General features: G+C 55.8%; 1 protein-coding gene across 1 annotated transcript; it reads left to right on the top strand.

Moving 5' to 3' along the window:
• The first annotated feature begins 380 nt into the window (after window positions 1–380).
• On the top strand, window positions 381–15,359 carry TMEM132E (transmembrane protein 132E). The gene is made up of 9 exons (XM_063109809.1): window positions 381–469; window positions 3,471–4,394; window positions 5,815–5,961; window positions 6,208–6,400; window positions 7,155–7,298; window positions 9,857–10,062; window positions 11,961–12,249; window positions 13,196–13,387; window positions 14,304–15,359. Exons 1-9 carry the CDS (start codon window positions 381–383, stop codon window positions 15,357–15,359), a joined length of 3,240 nt encoding a protein of 1,079 aa, XP_062965879.1.
• Window positions 15,360–16,291: the final 932 nt, after the last annotated feature.

The raw sequence follows: 16,291 nt of genomic DNA, 5'->3' as shown, positions 1-16,291 counted from the left end.
CCAGGCCATGTTCTGAAGCACTAGCACAGAGCAGGGAGCAGAGCAAAGCCATGTCTGAGCTCTCATGCAGCTTAAATTCCAGTGGGCAGGAACAGCAGATACATGCATGTAATATAGAGTTGGGTGGCGATACGTGCTATGAGGACAATAAAACAGGAAAAGGGATGGAGGGGTAGGCAGCGCTACTTTAGATAGAATGATCAGGGTGGGTGTCCTTAAACAAAGACTATGGAGAGAGAAGTGGGGGCAGGGAGAAACATGTGACTATCAAGGGGAGAAAGTCCCAGGCAGAGAGAACAGAAAGTGCAAAGGCCCTGAGGCAGAAGTATTTTCTTGGCCCATTCAAAGAATAGCACGGATGGTTTGGATGATCCAGGATCATGGTTTTCCCAGACCAGCTCCTCACCCCAGGAGGCAGAGGGGGGCATGCAATCATGTTTCTCCAATCCCTTCCTTCACACTCCTCTGTGTCCAGTGCCCGTCTGGTGGCCGCTGTCCCCACCATGCTTCCAAGGAGTTCAGATGATCAGCTGTGAAGCTGGGGTAGTGAAGGGGACTAAGTGCCACTTAGCGTTCTCTGGGGTCTCCTGGGGATGGATGACGAGGGTGGGGTCAGTGTTCTGACCTTCCACATCCCCCCATCTGACTGTGCCACCCCAGCCTGGATAGTGAGCACTTACAGCTCACTGACCACAGCTGCCCTTCTCCAAGTCTGGAGGGACAAGCTCGGTGGTTCCTCCCCATCTCAGCACCACAGCATGTAGCCGTGCCCCTACCCCAGGCTGCTCCACGCTTCACAGAGCATGTCCTGCCCCTTGGTCTAGCTGCTCTCAATGTCCTTGTTAGGTGGGTGGGGCTGCTGTCACCACTGCAATTTTATAGGTGGAAACTGAGGTTCAAAATGAGAAGCAACTTGCCCAGTGAATCTGTAGCAGGAGAGGCCTCAAACTTGAATCCTGAAGCCTCTGTCTGTTGCCTGCTTCCTGCTGCTTCCACAGAAGTTGTGGCTGCTGTACCCTGGCTCAGACCCTTACCCTGGATTCCTGAATGCACCTTTGGGGCCACCCCTACCCCCGAACACCCCCAGGCTGCAGGGACAGATTCTCAGACACTCCAGGAGTAACTCTGAGGTAGGGATTCCAGGCTTCAGCCAGGGAGGCTCTCCCCATCTCTGCAAACATTTTCCTGTCCTCATCTTGGACTCTGCTGCCCACCTCCAGCCCACCACTGGCAGCCAGCATTTCCTACAGGGCCACGGGGGATTGAGCAGGGAGGAGGGGCCGGGGAACTGAGTTCTCCTGGGAATGGAGGGAGAGAGTCTGGTGGTTAAAGCATGCGCTGCCCAGAGGGACCAGGGACCAGCCGTTTCCCCAGCTAGTGCCAAGGACTGCTCAGGAGGAGTGGTAAGACCAAGTGCCACTCCTCTTAGACAGCTGACTCCAAGGGCTTTGGCTGTGCCCCAAGCCAATTGCCCCATTTTTTGAATGAGGAAATGAAATCATGGGTTTCAAAAATAGGGTGGATACACTGGAACATCAACAGCAGGGAGTTTCATTCACTGCTTTTTGAGGAATTGGGTGTAAATGTTTGTGAAGTGGTCAAGGCTTAATTGACAGTGCTAAAAGGATAAATATGCATAAACTGTAAGTAACATCTAGTACTGACTAGCAGTCTCCTTTTTGGGACAGGTGTCTACAAATCACTCAGTACAGATCAAGTTTGATTGGTTGCAGGTTTGCTTGGTGCAAGGCCTCTTAGATAATGAATTTCCATACAAGATGGGATGTGAGAGTTTCCCTCCGAGAAGGATGAAACTCTGAGGAAATTTCCAGGAGTTGTGGGCACATCCTGGAGGGCTTCCTGGAGGAGGTGGCATTGGAGATGGACCTTGGAGGAAGATTCAGATTTGAATGTGCGCAGACAGGAAAGGAGACGATTCGATACAGAGGTGCAACATGAGCAAAGGAGGGGAGATGAGGGAGCATTAGCAAGCGCTAATGACAATGACAGTGAATTATCTGGTTATGCTGCCAGCAGGGGCTAGGGCTCAGGAAGAGGAGTCCCAGGGGAAAGAGGAACCTGGAACCTCTTATAGAGGGCCCTGAATGCTGCATTGAGAGGCAAAGTGAGTGTAGATTTGATTTTGCAAGCAGACAGGAGAGATTCTTTGATAATACTCCCGCATTTGCCTTGTGTTGCACAGTTTATAGAGTGCTTTCTTATTTGATTCTCCAAAACAAATGAAAACACAGCATCCTGCGAGGCCAACACTGTTATTATCGTCCTGATTTTAAAGTTGAGAAACGTGACTCAGAGAGGTTCACAGGAAGATCGGAATAGGATCTTAAGCCTCAGACCTCCATCTCGAGTCCTTACTGTTTCTTGACAGTGTCCAACAGGTTTTGGGCTGGGAGTGAGGGGGATACAAGGTCTGATCTGTATCCAGGAGAAAGACTATTGTGGCTGCTATGGGGGAGGGGAATGCCAGAGGCAGCTGAGATGGGGCTAGGGGAGACCCTGTTGGACAGGGTTACATCGTCGTAGTGATAGGAGTGAGGCCAGAACTGCGGCAGAGGCCTTGGGATGGAGGACAGGGGACAGCCCAGGACATACTAGGCAGTTAAGAGGTGCAGTTGCTAAAATTTGGCTGCTTTCTGGGTGAGTATGGGGAGGGGGCCGAGAGGAAGGGGAAGTCAGTCATGAGGCCTACATTTAGTTTTGGGAGACTGAGGATAAAATTGCCTGTTTATCTTGTGTGTGGTGAGAGGGAGTAGGGGGAAATATGGGGTCCCCGGGGAACCTACACCTGCTGAGCCAGCTGGTACAGTAGTAAAGGGCTACTAGGGTTTGAGTCAGGTGGGCCTAGGTTGCAATCCTGCTGCTCATTCTTTTTGCTCACATGACTTGGGTAAGTTATTTAAGTGTCCTGCACCTTAGTTCCTTTGTCTGTCAGATGTAAGAATAAGCACTCCAAGGGAAGTTATTGATAGAAAACTGGCTGCATCAATGGAGATCATAGTAATACCTGCCTCAAAAGGACTGACCGAATGCCTGCCTGCTGAGCACAGTGCCGGGCGCGCAGGGATGGCAGTAAGCGCCAGCTCTTCTCAGCCGGTTCTCAGCCCTTCACGCACATGACTTTGGAAAGTCCTCACAATGATGCTTCGAGGCAGAAACAATTTTTATACTCATTTTACAGATGAGGATACCAGGGGATAAACCTCGCTGAGGCTTCACAAGGCTTTGCGATGGAATTAGCTTTAGCCCCACGTGGCAGATATAGAAAAGGAGCAGCGGTGAGAGGGTAATTAACACCCCAGCAAAGGTGATGCCATGCTTGGCCTCACGGGTTGGAGAGTGGACGCCCTCCATGGGGGTGGGAGGAACGGAGGCTGGGCACCCTGGGGTTCCAGCACGGCCTCTCCTAACCACTCTGGGCCTCTTCTCCTCTGTCTGCCCCCAGCCTCCAGCCGCTCCCACCCGGCCAGCCCCAGCCCACCAGGGCCACAGGCCAGCCCGGTGTTGCCAGTCAGCTACCGCCTGTCACACACACGTCTGGCTTTCTTCCTGCGGGAGTCGCGGCCTCCGGTGCCTGCGGTCACCAACGGCTCCCTGCAGCGCTCCGAGCCCTTCGTGGTGTTCCAGACCAAGGAGCTGCCCGTCCTCAACGTCTCCCTGGGGCCATTCAGCACCAGCCAGGTGGTGGCACGGGAGCTCCTGCAGCCGTCCAGCACCCTGGACATCCCCGAGCGCCTGACGGTCAACTGGAAGGTGCGGGCCTTCATCGTCCGTGCCCGTGTGCCCGCCTCGCAGCCCGTGGCCCAAGTGCTGTTCTACGTGGCGGGCCGGGACTGGGATGACTTCGGTGTCACCGAGCGGCTGCCCTGTGTCCGCCTGCACGCCTTCCGGGATGCCCGGGAAGTCAAGAGCTCCTGCCGCCTCAGCGGAGGCCTGGCCACCTGTCTTGTGCGGGCCGAGCTACCCCTGGCCTGGTTCGGGCCCCCCGCCCCAGCCGTGTCGCCCACAGCCCGCCGCAAGTCTCCCGATGGGCTGGAGCCAGAGGCAGCGGGGGAGAGCCAGCAGGCTGAGCTCTACTACACTCTGCACGCCCCAGATGCATCAGGGGGCTGCGGGGGCTCCCGGCGGGGGACTGGGCCTGGGGCAGGGACCCGGGCTGAGAGCCCTACCCAGCATCCCCTGCTGCGCATTGGGAGCATCAGCCTGTTCCGGCCGCCCCCCAAGAGGACCCTGCAGGAGCACAGGCTGGACAGCAACCTGATGATCCGCCTGCCTGACCGGCCCCTCAAGCCTGGGGAGGTGCTCAGCATCTTCCTCTACCTGGCCCCCAACTCCTCCTCGCCCTCCAGCCCCAGCGTGGAGCATTTCACACTCAGGTAGACCAGGTGATGGGTGGGGCCTGGCTGCCCTTCCACGATCAACTGCATACCTGACCCCTTGTTGGGGGTCTCTCAGAGGGATCCCTGTCCAGCACCCTAATCCCAGCTCTTCCATTTATCGCTTGAGCAACCTCAGGAAGACACCTCACTTCTTTGAGCCTGTGTTCTAGTCTGTCTAAGAGCAACAAAAATTGCTGCCCCTGCTTCCATATCTCATAGGAAAGGCATCGTGGTAAAGGGGAGACATCAGCTTTCACAAGCGTGGGTGTCCAGGATGATAGAATCGAGGCCAAAAGGGCCCTTAGACATAAGCTGGTGCAACTCTCCCATTTTACAGATAAAGACACTGAGGCCAAAGAGGAGAAATGGGGACCAGCCAAAAATGAACAGGAGTGGGTGCCTGTTTGGATATTTGACCATTTGACACAATCCTGGAGTTGGGAGAAAAACTTTCAGCATTGCCAGCTCTTTTTATACCCTGAGAAGGACACAGTTCATGAAATCAAAAATGCCTTAAATCCTATTACATCCCCACCAAACATAACGATATCTCACAGTAGGAATTCATGATCTGAGCCACGTTATGTGTGGGAACTGAAACATCACCATTAGCCTCCAACTTCTTTCAGTTAAGTATTGCCTTCTCTTCTGACTGTACTCCCCAAAAGTTCAAATATTCTTGGAAAGGGTCATACCTGATTCAGTGGTTAATACCTGAATGTAAACATGAGTTAAAGCAGTCATCAGAGATCTCGGGCTGCACTAACAGGAGTAGAGCATGTAGCATTAGGGAGGTGATAATCCGCTTGCTTTAGTCAGTGTTAGTTATAGCACAGCTGAAGTGTCATATCTACTATAGTACACTATACCTTATGTGTTCAAAGTGTCCAGAGGAGGGTGACTAGGCTATAAGATGATTTGAAACTATGGCAAAAAACAGCGATTGGAGGGACTGGAGAAAAGAACTCAGAGAACAGCTACTCAAATCTCTAGCTATGGAAGAACTGTTACAATTACGATGGAGGAAAGGTGTTCTCTTTTGCCCCAGCAGAAGCCGTGGGTGTTATATTTCAGCTAAATACAGGGAAGATGTTCCCAGTCTTTACAGGCTTTCTGTAAAAGGAATGGGATGTGTGCAGAAGTCGTGAGTCCCCTGTCACTGAGGTGTGCAAGTAGAGATTAGGCCAAGACTTGGCAGGGATATGGTAGAGGTTGCTGTAGCTTCCACCGAGGGTCAGAGGTTTCAGCTACGTGGTACCAGATTCCCCAAATTAGTCTCAAACATTGAGTCTAGGACTCAGGGAACTTAGCTCACCTGCTCCCCCTACCCCACCCCAGCCTTGGGGTGGTGACCAGTGGGGCAGCCTTTGGACCCTAGCCTGACCTTCTCCCTCTTCTTCCTCCCCCTCTGTCCCAGGGTGAAGGCCAAGAAGGGTGTGACCCTTCTAGGCACCAAGTCACGGAGTGGCCAGTGGCATGTGACCTCAGAGCTGTTGACAGGAGCAAAGCATTCAACAGCCACTGTGGATGTGGCCTGGGCTCAGGGAACACCCCTGCCCCCCTGGTGAGCCCAAGGTGGCACCTCTGCCCACCTCTCTGCAGGACAGGAATGTGGGAGGGGTGGAGGAATTCTTGATGGAGGAGGCCAGGCTTGCAGAGAGCTGGGACTTGGTTTATGGGCAGGATCCTGGGGCTGGAGCAACTTGGGTGGGCTGGACATAGCTCAGAGGCCTCCACTGAGGGTTTTGGAGCTCCTGAGCTGCTCCCAGCCCTTTATTCTTTGTTCTCCCTCCTTCCTTCATTCCTGCAGGGAGGGCCAGGGACCCTTGGAGATCCTGCAGCTGGACTTTGAAATGGAGAACTTCACTAGCCAGTCAGTCAAGCGGAGGATCATGTGGCACATTGACTACCGTGGCCACGGTGCCCTGCCTGACCTGGAGCGGGCAGTCACTGAGCTGACGGTCATCCAGCGGGATGTGCAAGCCATTCTGCCCCTGGCCATGGTGAGCAGGGCAGGTGACCAGGCCAGTGCCTGCCTATGTGTACATGCATGTGTGGGAAGAAATATGCACGTCTGAGCATGTGTACAGATGGACGTGTGTGTTCATGGGGCCCAGGCCTGAGTATGAGTCTGCCCCCGGTGCTAGGTGTGCCTGCGTGAGAAGGTGCATGCGTGTGTGCACTCATAGGAAGCAGGCGATGCTCTGTGGCTGGTGTGGTGAGGCCAGCAGGTGCTGAGGGGGGAGCAGTGAGAGAAGTCACTAGGGAGGGACCACTCAATTAAGGAGGAGGGGGCCATGTAGTTGTGTCTTGAAGGTCACATCAAAGGGCTCCTAGTTTGTTCAAAGGAACAATGGCTTTAGAAAGAGTACAGTGGGGTGGTAAGGCTGGAATGATTATCTGCGACCAGCCCCGGGCACCTTGCATGGCCAGGCATGTGTGTCGGATGTTACTGTGCGAGCCCTGAGGAGCATGGAAGATGTTTGAGAGGACGGTAGGGGACTGGGGAAGGGCTGCTTTCTGGCAGCAGAGTGAGGTGAACCCTGAGGCTATTGCAGAAGTCCAAGCGAACAGAGAAGGAGCTGAGAAGGAGCACGAGGCTGGCTGGATGGCTATCCCTGCTCATGTGTGTGAGTGTCCCCATGGGAAAGATGCACACCTGAGGAGTGGAGCAGCTGGGAGCCAGGGCTTTGCCTGGTGTGTCCAAGGAAAGCAGGCAGCAGCAAGCAGACCCCTCTCCTCCCTTCCTCCCCATAGGACACAGAGATCATCAACACAGCCATCCTAACTGGACGGACAGTGGCCATCCCTGTCAAGGTCATTGCCATTGAGGTGACAGGTCTTGTCCTAGATGTCTCCGCCCTAGTGGAATGCGAGTCTGACAATGAGGACATCATCAAGGTGAGCTTCCTGGAGGTGGGGGCCCTGGGACAGAAAGCCTCAGGTGTTCAGGAGGAGCCCCAGACTAGAGTCCAGGTGGATCTCTCTTATTCATCATTTGAGACTGAACTCACGCCTGCCCTGTTCCCAGAGGCTTTCTGTTGGAATAGATGCCCCTCCCTTTCTTCCTACAACCCCCTGGCTTCCCCCATCCTATGCTTCACCATGCCTTTCTGAAAAGTTTATTCCCAAGTCTGTTGACTCCCCTGGTGTTCCCTCTCCCCACCCCTTGGTACTGCTCTGGCCAGTCCTGGAGGGCTTCCTGTAGGAATACGGAACAGACCCTTTGGAAGGCGGGAGGGGAGAAGGCAGTGTTCACACCTTCAGCTCAATCCAGCAAGTCACTACTGAGCCATGGTGTGTAACAGACACTGGGAAAAGCAACTGGGGGCAGGGGTGGGAAGTAGGCCCTGAACCCAGGTGCCGGTGACCAAGTGCAGGAGTTGGAGGTCAGGGAGGAAGCCTCAAGAAGCACAAGTTGGGCCAGGACTGAGGGATGTATACTACAGGCCCCACTCCCAGCACACACCCAACTCCTCCAATTCCTGAAGGCACCCACCTCTCAGCCCTCAACTCCCCCTGCCCCTGAGCTCCTCCCCAGGGACCCACTCTGGCCCCGGGTCTTCCACAGCTCAGCACACAGGACAGTCATCTGACTCATATGGCCCAGTTTGCCACCTGCCCAGGAGGGCTCCAGATCTGCTCCTTCCTTGGCTTTGCACAGTGGTCAGAGGTGAGACGGGAGAGGGGGCAGGGAGTGGACAGTGATGCGAGAGGATGTCCAGCCCTGGTACCTGTGGGGTAGGCCAGATGTGTGCCCTGCCAGCCTCCAGCAGGTACCAAAGTCAGATGATTAGACAACTGAATTTGTTTCCCATTCCTGTAAATAATGCAGCTTGAAGGCGAGCAGGAGAGTAGGGGTACAGGTGTCCTTCTCCTCCTGCTCCACTTGGGCTCTCTCTCTCTCTCTCTTCCCCCCCCCCATGGGTTCCTCCATATCTGGGGATCCTGAGGCCACTTCTCCCATCCCTGATCCAGGAGGAACACTTCCAGGGAGTCAGAGCAGATAGATGGCTTGGAACCCCACCCCATCCCCTCCTTCAGAGTGGAAGCCTTGCCCGAGGCCTCAGGGGCTTTCCTCTGCTGGCAGGCTGGGGCGGGAAGAAATGAGTCTGCTCCCAAGAGCCCTACTCAGCACCTCCTCTGCCGCTCAGCCTCCCCCCACCCCCCGGCGCAGACCAGAACAAAGTCATGATGGCTTAGATACCAAAGGGAATTAGAGGAGAGTCTAAATGGAATTTGTTACAAATCTCAATGAAATACACCCATGTTCTTTATGGAGCTTGCCAGCCTGCAGATGGAATTCTCTGCCTTCTGAGTGGGAAATGAACATTTCTGGCAGGGCTGCTGTCCCCACTTCCCTCCACCCACCCCTCTGAGATAATTAAGGGAGCTGGCAGGGGTTTGGGGTGGTCCAGGGGCTCATCTCCATGGATGAGCCATAGTCCCAGCACCCTCCCTGCCCCCTACCCCCACTGGGCCTTCAGGGAAGCATCAGCCCACCAGCTGCATGATAGACTTTCCCCTAAACTCAAGGGGTTGCACCAATGGGTGTACACCAGCAGGAGCACCTAGACGCATGTGCACACAGGATCCACTCCAGGTGCACCAGGTGTGTGTGGGCATACTTACTACACACCCCCATCTGCACTGCCCTGAAGTACTGCCAGGACCCTTCTGTGGGTGAGCTCAGACATCCACCAAGATATGTTCAGCGGGCAGGTGGTTTCCATACAGGGAACTTCTAGGAATGCAAGTTGGTATCCAGGAAGACACGCATTTACAAAGGCCACACCAATTAGTGGAAACTGTCCACCTGCCTGTGCTTGGGCTTCTCTGGTCCTGAGTTTTCCTCTCCCATTCCCTCACCTGCACACCTGGCTAGAGCAGCCCCTCACCTGATGTGAACCAGCTGCCCATGCTCCTGGAGCAGCTGGGCCAGAGCAGCCATGGAGGAGGTGTGGGCCTTCCCCTCGCCCCATCTCCTCCAAGCCGACTTCCTCCCTGCCCAGTCAGGTACCCTGTGTCCTCCTCCTCTCTACAAAATACTGTGGAGATACCTGACTCCAGAACCCAGTCAGTTATGCTGGAGCAGGGGAGCCAGCCCTGGGAGGCCCCTTACCCTGAAGCCCCCTCCAAGGTGTGGTTCTGGCAGGCCAGAAATAGCCCCTTATAAAAACATTTGCATGTTGGCTCCTTGCCAAGGAACAAAACCTTCCCTAGTGGGCACAAGGGGTGATCCCTGGAGAAAGAGAATAGAAGCAAGGACATACTGAGCTGACGCCTCCCAGAGGATTCAGTGCGTTCTCCCACCTGGCCTATCTCCTTCAGCCTCCTGGGACTGGTGCTTTCTGTCTCCAGCAGCCTTTCTGGCCCTGTTTGGCAGGCTGAAGTCCCCTGCACTGCTCCACAGGAGACATGTGGGACAAGACATGCCGACTGTTCCCCCCTTTCCCCAGGTATCCAGCAGCTGCGACTACGTGTTTGTGAGTGGAAAGGAGTCTCGAGGGTCCATGAACGCCAGGGTCACCTTCCGCTATGATGTCCTCAATGCCCCCCTGGAAATGACAGTTTGGGTCCCCAAGCTGCCTCTGCACATTGAGCTCTCGGATGCCCATCTCAGCCAAGTGAAGGGCTGGAGGGTACCTATCCTCCCCGACCGGAGGTACAGCCCCTCAAACACAGCAATACTCAGGATACTAACAGGTGGTCACAGCCTCAGCACACAGTCTGATCTGCATGTGTGTATAAGGCCCTAGGTATACATAGTCTGTAGGTTGCTTATACAATCAACAAACTTTTATTGAGCAGCTACTGTGTGCCAGGCACTGACAGGTATTTGAGAGGTGGCATGAGTGTAGCTGCTTCCTGGGTGTGTGACCCAGCCAAGCTCTCAGTCCAGCAGGAGAGGTGGTCATGTACACGCCAAAAAGCATGGTGGTACGTGGGGAGCCCTGTGTTCAGGAAATCAATTGACACCAAGGAGAGAACCCCCTCTTCCTCCAGTATAAGTCAAGGCAGGCTTCCTGGAAGAGCTGACTCTTAAGCTAAGTCTTAAAGGATGAGTGGAAAGGAGTTGGCTGGGGAGCCAAGGTGAGAGAGCAGTCAGGCAGACACAATGGGGCGGACACACCAACACGGGAGCACACACACCTATACATGTGCACCCCAGCCTGGGCATGCCAAGGGCACACTCGTGAGCACATAAGTGCAGGCACACAGTAACTTACACTCAGGCTCCCTTGCTTGAGTGCAGGCTCGCACACCTGGGTGCCCATCTGTGAGGAACATACATGTATACTCACTCCACTCCACTCACCCACTCAGAGCTGCTGGAGAGAGAAGCCCAGCAGGGAAGAGAGAGGAAAGTAGCAAGCAGCTGGGAGCAGGAGGGGAGGGGCTGGAGAGAGAAGCTGGTGGTGAGAGAAACAGGTGGCCAAGTGAGAACCCAGCTGAGCTGAATTCAGCAGAGATTTGGAAAAGCAAGGTAGTGCAGACCAGAGCCTCTCAAACTTTAATCACACACAAATCAGCCGGGGTTCCTGTTAAAATGCAGATTCTGACTCAGCAGCTCCGGAGTAATGCTTGTGATTCTGCATTTATAAGCCAGCTCCTATCCTAGCCAGGATATAGTGAACTCCGAAGCCAGGCAGCCTGGTTTAAACCCTGACTCCGTTATTTACTAGCTGTGTAATCCTGGGCTACGTACATAATCTCACTGTGCCTCAGATTCCTCATCTGTAAAATGGATACAGTAACACGTACTCCCATAGGATTGTTGTGAGGATTAAATACGTTAACACAAGTAAAAGAGCCCTCTGTGTGAATGAATATTCTGGTTGTTTGATCCTTCCAAACACTAACAAAGTGCTAGCCACAGATAGAAAGCTTGGCATTCTCTCCAGAGCATACCTTCCTGGCAGTGAACCTCCTCATTTTAACATCTTTTGCAATCTGCATAGGTTGAAAATTTCCCAAATCATCAAGTCCACGTTCCCTTTTGCTAGTAGTTTATCAATTTATCTCTCCCCTCTCACATTGTTACTAAAAGAAGCAAGAGGAAACTAGACTGCACTTTCCACACCTCACTTGGAAATCTCCTCAGCTAAGTATCCATGTCTGCCACTTACAAGTTCTGCTTTGCACACAACTGTAGGACACAATTCAGCTAAGCCTTCTGGCATTCAATAACAAGGATCAACTTTGCTCCAGTTTAGAGCTTAGAACAGTGCCGGGCACATGCTGAGTGCAGAAGAGAAGGCAGCAGTTCCTGTTAGGATTTGATGCCAGCTGTTCCCAGGCATGAGTTAAGCCAAACAGAGGCAGAGAGGACAAGGGAGGGTCAAAAAGGCACCTTTCTAGGAGAGAGAAGGCTGGGACTCCTTGCTCCAAACTTAGACGGCATGAGCCAGGGAAGAGGCTCGCTGTTTACAGAGCTCCCACCACAGAGAGCTGGGGAGGAGCCAACAGGGCAAGGGAGCAGGTAGTAACTTGTGCAGGTCAGATCCAGGGTGAGGAGTCTTCTACCCGGTCAGCCTTAACCCTGGTGCATCCCTACCCCAGGTCAGCCCGGGACAGCGAGGACGAGGACGATGATGAGGAGGAGCGGCGGCAGACCGTGAGCCGTGGCTGCACCCTGCAATACCAGCACGCCACCCTGCAGGTCTTCACCCAGTTTCACACAACATCATCTGAGGGCACTGATCAGGTGGTCACCATGCTGGGCCCAGACTGGCTGGTGGAGGTCACTGACCTGGTCAGTGACTTCATGCGAGTGGGTGACCCCCGAGTGGCACACATGGTGGACAGCAACACGGTAGCAGGCCTGGAGCCAGGCACGACCCCCTTTAAGGTAGGCATGGGCCCTGTCCCAGTGCAAAGGGCAGTGTCAGGAGCCTTGTTTACCTATGGGTGGAGAACTCGTTTCCCCAGAGCCTCAGCCACTGGGAGCAACCCACAGTGGCCCCAGGACACTCTTTCTTCCCCACTCGCCCCTCTGCCTGAAATTCCACCGTCAATGGTCTAGCTCTTTGAGCTTCATCTTGGTAAAAGGTCTCACTCCAAGCCTTATTAATCTTTATCAACTTTGCCTCCCTTGGTGTGGGTGACTTGAGCAGACAGACCTCTACCTGAGAGCAGGTGAGAGTAGCAAGACTAGAGGCCAAGAAGACGAGTTCAGGGATCTAGTAACTCAGCTTTGACCTTCCCTGACTTGTTTCTACCCTGACAATTGGGTGTCTGGGTAGAAATCATTCACCTAAGAGATTATAAATAGTGACCCATGGGATGGAATCTTCCTGCATACATAGTTTGTTTATAAAACAATTGATGACATTTAAAAATTGGTAGTTCTCATATTTTAAAGAAAATCTAGATTTCTAGTTTTACAAAAATGAATTGGGAAATACTGGGCCTACATTCCCACCTGGCAACAATCAGCTGGAGCCAATATTGGTGCCCCCTTTATATGATCATGGGTTCCCCCCTTGCCACAGTCCCCACCACTCCCTTTTGTCTCTCTGGCATTGAAGCTAAACATCAGTCTCTATTTATCATTGCTTAAAATCAGCCCACCTCTTTCATCTGTGTTCCTGCCTGGCTCCTGTGAGCCCCTGACCCCCTCCTGACCTCTGGACCCTGGCTGCCAGTTGCAGACCTAAGGCAGAGCCAGGACTCCTGCCTCCCTGCCCACACCACCCCTCTTCCAGCAGCACTGGGATTCCTCCCTGGTCAGGGATCCTGGGCAGGGGGTGCTGCTTTCCTGGCTGTCCCCCTACCCCTGCCCTGCTCTGCCTCAGGTGGTGTCCCCGCTAACAGAGGCCGTGCTTGGGGAGACGCTGCTGACGGTGACAGAGGAGAAAGTCAGCATCACGCAGCTGCAGGCCCAGGTGGTGGCCAGCCTGGCCCTCTCCCTGCGGCCCAGCCCCGGGAGTAGCCATACCATCGTGGCCACCACGGCTGCCCAGCAGACCCTCAGCTTCCTCAAGCAGGTAACTGCTGCTCAGCTCACCAGCTGGGGAGTCTGGGGTTTACAAGAAGGACTTGGGGGCTCTGCCTTGACCTTGCACCATAAGTCCTCAAATTAGGGCTTTAGGTAATAAAAGGTCTATCTACCCCGTGCCCTGCACATCTGCCCCACTCCCTCGTCCTCCATCTGCACATGGGGTTTGGGCAAAGTCTTGCTTGTGGTACTTGCCACCCTGAGACGTTCCTACTGAGGGTCTCCCTCCCAGATCTTCAGAGGGCCATCACCTCTGCCCCACCTTAGGAAGTACCCGCACCCATCTCTGGAGCCCCAACTACACACCATGGTCACTGGGCAGAAGACAAAGGTGGAAAGGTGACAGGGGGAGTGAGGAGGTGGGCATTCAGTGCTGAGCCAGGAGTCAGGACATAACTGTCCTCTTCCCCTCACTCACTCCGTGACCCCAAGCCATCGCTCCTTTCTGGGCCCTGCTTCTTCATCTGCAGGGAAGGCAGTTCTAAGAAGGTTTTGTCTGACATAGGCAGAGGCTGGAGGTGAGTATGTATTCTCAGTCACCAAGTGTCTGATGGGGATGATATGGAGCTACTTCTGCAGCAGAATGAACATGAGTTAGACCCAAGGCAGAACTTACCCATAGCTCATCAAGGGAGAGGTGAAGTGGACCAGGAAATCCTCAGGACAGTATGGGGCTTGGATGTCCCAGCCTGCCATTTTTGCCCCCTCCCCGCCCCCACCAACCTGTGAGGAGGACTGTCAATCAATCGTGTCTGAGTGCTGGCCACATGCCAGACAATTCCAGCCGTGGGAATATAGCAGGGAACCAGAGACCTTTGGTCTCTGCCCTCTCAGAGCTCAGATCTGGCAAGGAAGCCAGTGGCACGAGCTCTCTGACTCTGTCCCCCCTTCTCCTCTTCCTCCAGGAAGCCCTCCTGAGCCTCTGGCTCTCCTATAGTGATGGTACCACGGCCCCACTCTCCCTCTACAGCCCCCGGGACTATGGGCTGCTGGTGAGCAGCCTGGACCAGCGTGTGGCCACCGTGACCCAGGACCGGGCCTTCCCATTGGTGGTGGCCGAGGCCGAGGGGGCAGGGGAGCTGCTCCGTGCGGAGCTCACCATCGCTGAGAGCTGCCAAAAAACCAAGCGCAAGAGTGTGCTGGCCACGACCCCCGTGGGCCTGCGGGTGCACTTTGGGCGGGAGGAGGAGGACCCCACCTACGACTATCCCGGCCCCAGCCAGCCGGGGCCTGGCGGGGGCGAGGACGAGGCCCGGGGAGCCGGCCCGCCAGGCTCTGTGGTACCCGCTCCGGAGGCCCCGGGCCCGGGCACCGCCAGCCCCGCCGTGCCGCCCACCGAAGACTTCCTGCCGCTGCCCACCGGCTTCCTGCAGATGCCGCGGGGCCTGACGGACCTGGAGATCGGCATGTACGCGCTGCTGGGCGTCTTCTGCCTCGCCATCCTCGTCTTCCTCATCAACTGCATCGTCTTCGTGCTGCGCTACCGGCACAAGCGCATCCCGCCCGAGGGCCAGACCAGCATGGACCACTCCCACCACTGGGTGTTCCTGGGCAACGGGCAGCCGCTGCGGGTGCAAGGGGAGCTCTCGCCGCCCGCCGGCAACCCGCTGGAAACCGTGCCCGCCTGCTGCCACGGCGACCACCACAGCAGCGGCAGCTCGCAGACCAGCGTGCAGAGCCAGGTGCACGGCCGCGGCGACGGCTCCTCCGGGGGCTCGGCCCGGGAGCAGGCCGAGGACCCCGCCAGCTCGCCCACCTCCAAGCGCAAGCGGGTCAAGTTCACCACCTTCACCACGCTGCCCTCGGAGGAGCTGGCCTATGACTCCGTGCCCGCCGGCGAAGAAGAGGACGAGGACGAAGAGGACCTGGGTTGGGGCTGCCCCGACGTGGCGGGCACCACGCGGCCCGCGCCACCCCCAGACCTGCACGATTACATGCGCAGAATCAAAGAGGTTGCATAGAGACGCCATCCGGGGTGGCGGGGCGCCCCCCTCGGGGTCCGCTCTGGGTGGGACACAGCCGGGACCCCCGGCCCACCCTGACGCGGGGAGGCTGAACTGCTTTTCTAGTCCCCGTCCCCGCAGCTTTGCTCCGTTCCGGCGGGGCGGGCCGGCCACCTCCACGGTGTGGTCCCTCCGCAGCCTCACACCGTTACCCTCTTCTGCCCCCTGCAGGTGGAGGGCCCCTTCCTCCGGTGGCTGGCAGGAAGGAAAGCTGTTCCAGCCCTGTCTACCCTTTCCGAACGTCCTCCCATCTTAGGCAACCCCCTGCCCCGGAGTGAGGCCAGGAGGCCAAGCTTGGGGCGAGGTGGGCCCACACTGTGCCCGGCCCCTGCCTCCCACACTCCTCGTCTTGCCTCTGTGCAAGGGGCTCTAGGGGTCTCGTGTCACAGGCTGCACAAAGACTTTTTTCAAACCAATATTCAGGGATTTCTGTCCTGCAGGGTGGGGAGGCTTCGGCTGCCTGTCCTGCCAAGGATCTTGCTGTGAACAAAACATTTGGTGGGTAGGGAGCCGTTGTAGCATCTGCCGGCTTCCAGGTGCCCCCCAGTCCCTTCCCAGGACCTGGAAGCTGACTCTACACGGGGATCTGGTGTCAAGCTGGGCACTTCCCTGAGTTTTTGGGACTCCCTCCTCTGCCCCAAGGGCTGCGGGCAGAGGGCTAAAGGTGGAGGAGTCCTCAATCCAGCTCTAGCCAGACCGCACCCCAGAGTGAGCTGCGTGGTCTGCTGGGGCCCAGGGGCCTCCTGCCTCCCCATAGTAAGGTCAGCACTACTACGCCTTAGACCCCCTCCGTTCTGCTGACCACTCCCTGCCCCTCCGCAGGGGCAGGGCAGGCAGCCACCCGCCCTACACAAAAGAGAGCCCGGGGGAGGGGGAGAAGAGGGCACCAG

Source organism: Cynocephalus volans, chromosome 10 (assembly GCF_027409185.1).
Source record: "Cynocephalus volans isolate mCynVol1 chromosome 10, mCynVol1.pri, whole genome shotgun sequence".
NCBI classification, from domain to species: Eukaryota; Metazoa; Chordata; class Mammalia; order Dermoptera; family Cynocephalidae; genus Cynocephalus; species Cynocephalus volans.
This window is presented reverse-complemented; position numbering and strand designations above follow the sequence as displayed.

Excerpts from the sequence above, each read along its gene's own strand:
- TMEM132E (XM_063109809.1), top strand. The coding sequence starts at position 381 with ATGGTTTTCCCAGACCAGCTCCTCACCCCAGGAGGCAGAGGGGGGCAT. Across the intron at positions 7,299-9,856 it reads ACAATGAGGACATCATCAAG|GTATCCAGCAGCTGCGACTA; the intron begins GTGAGCTTCCTG and ends CCCTTTCCCCAG. Across the intron at positions 10,063-11,960 it reads CCTATCCTCCCCGACCGGAG|GTCAGCCCGGGACAGCGAGG; the intron begins GTACAGCCCCTC and ends TCCCTACCCCAG.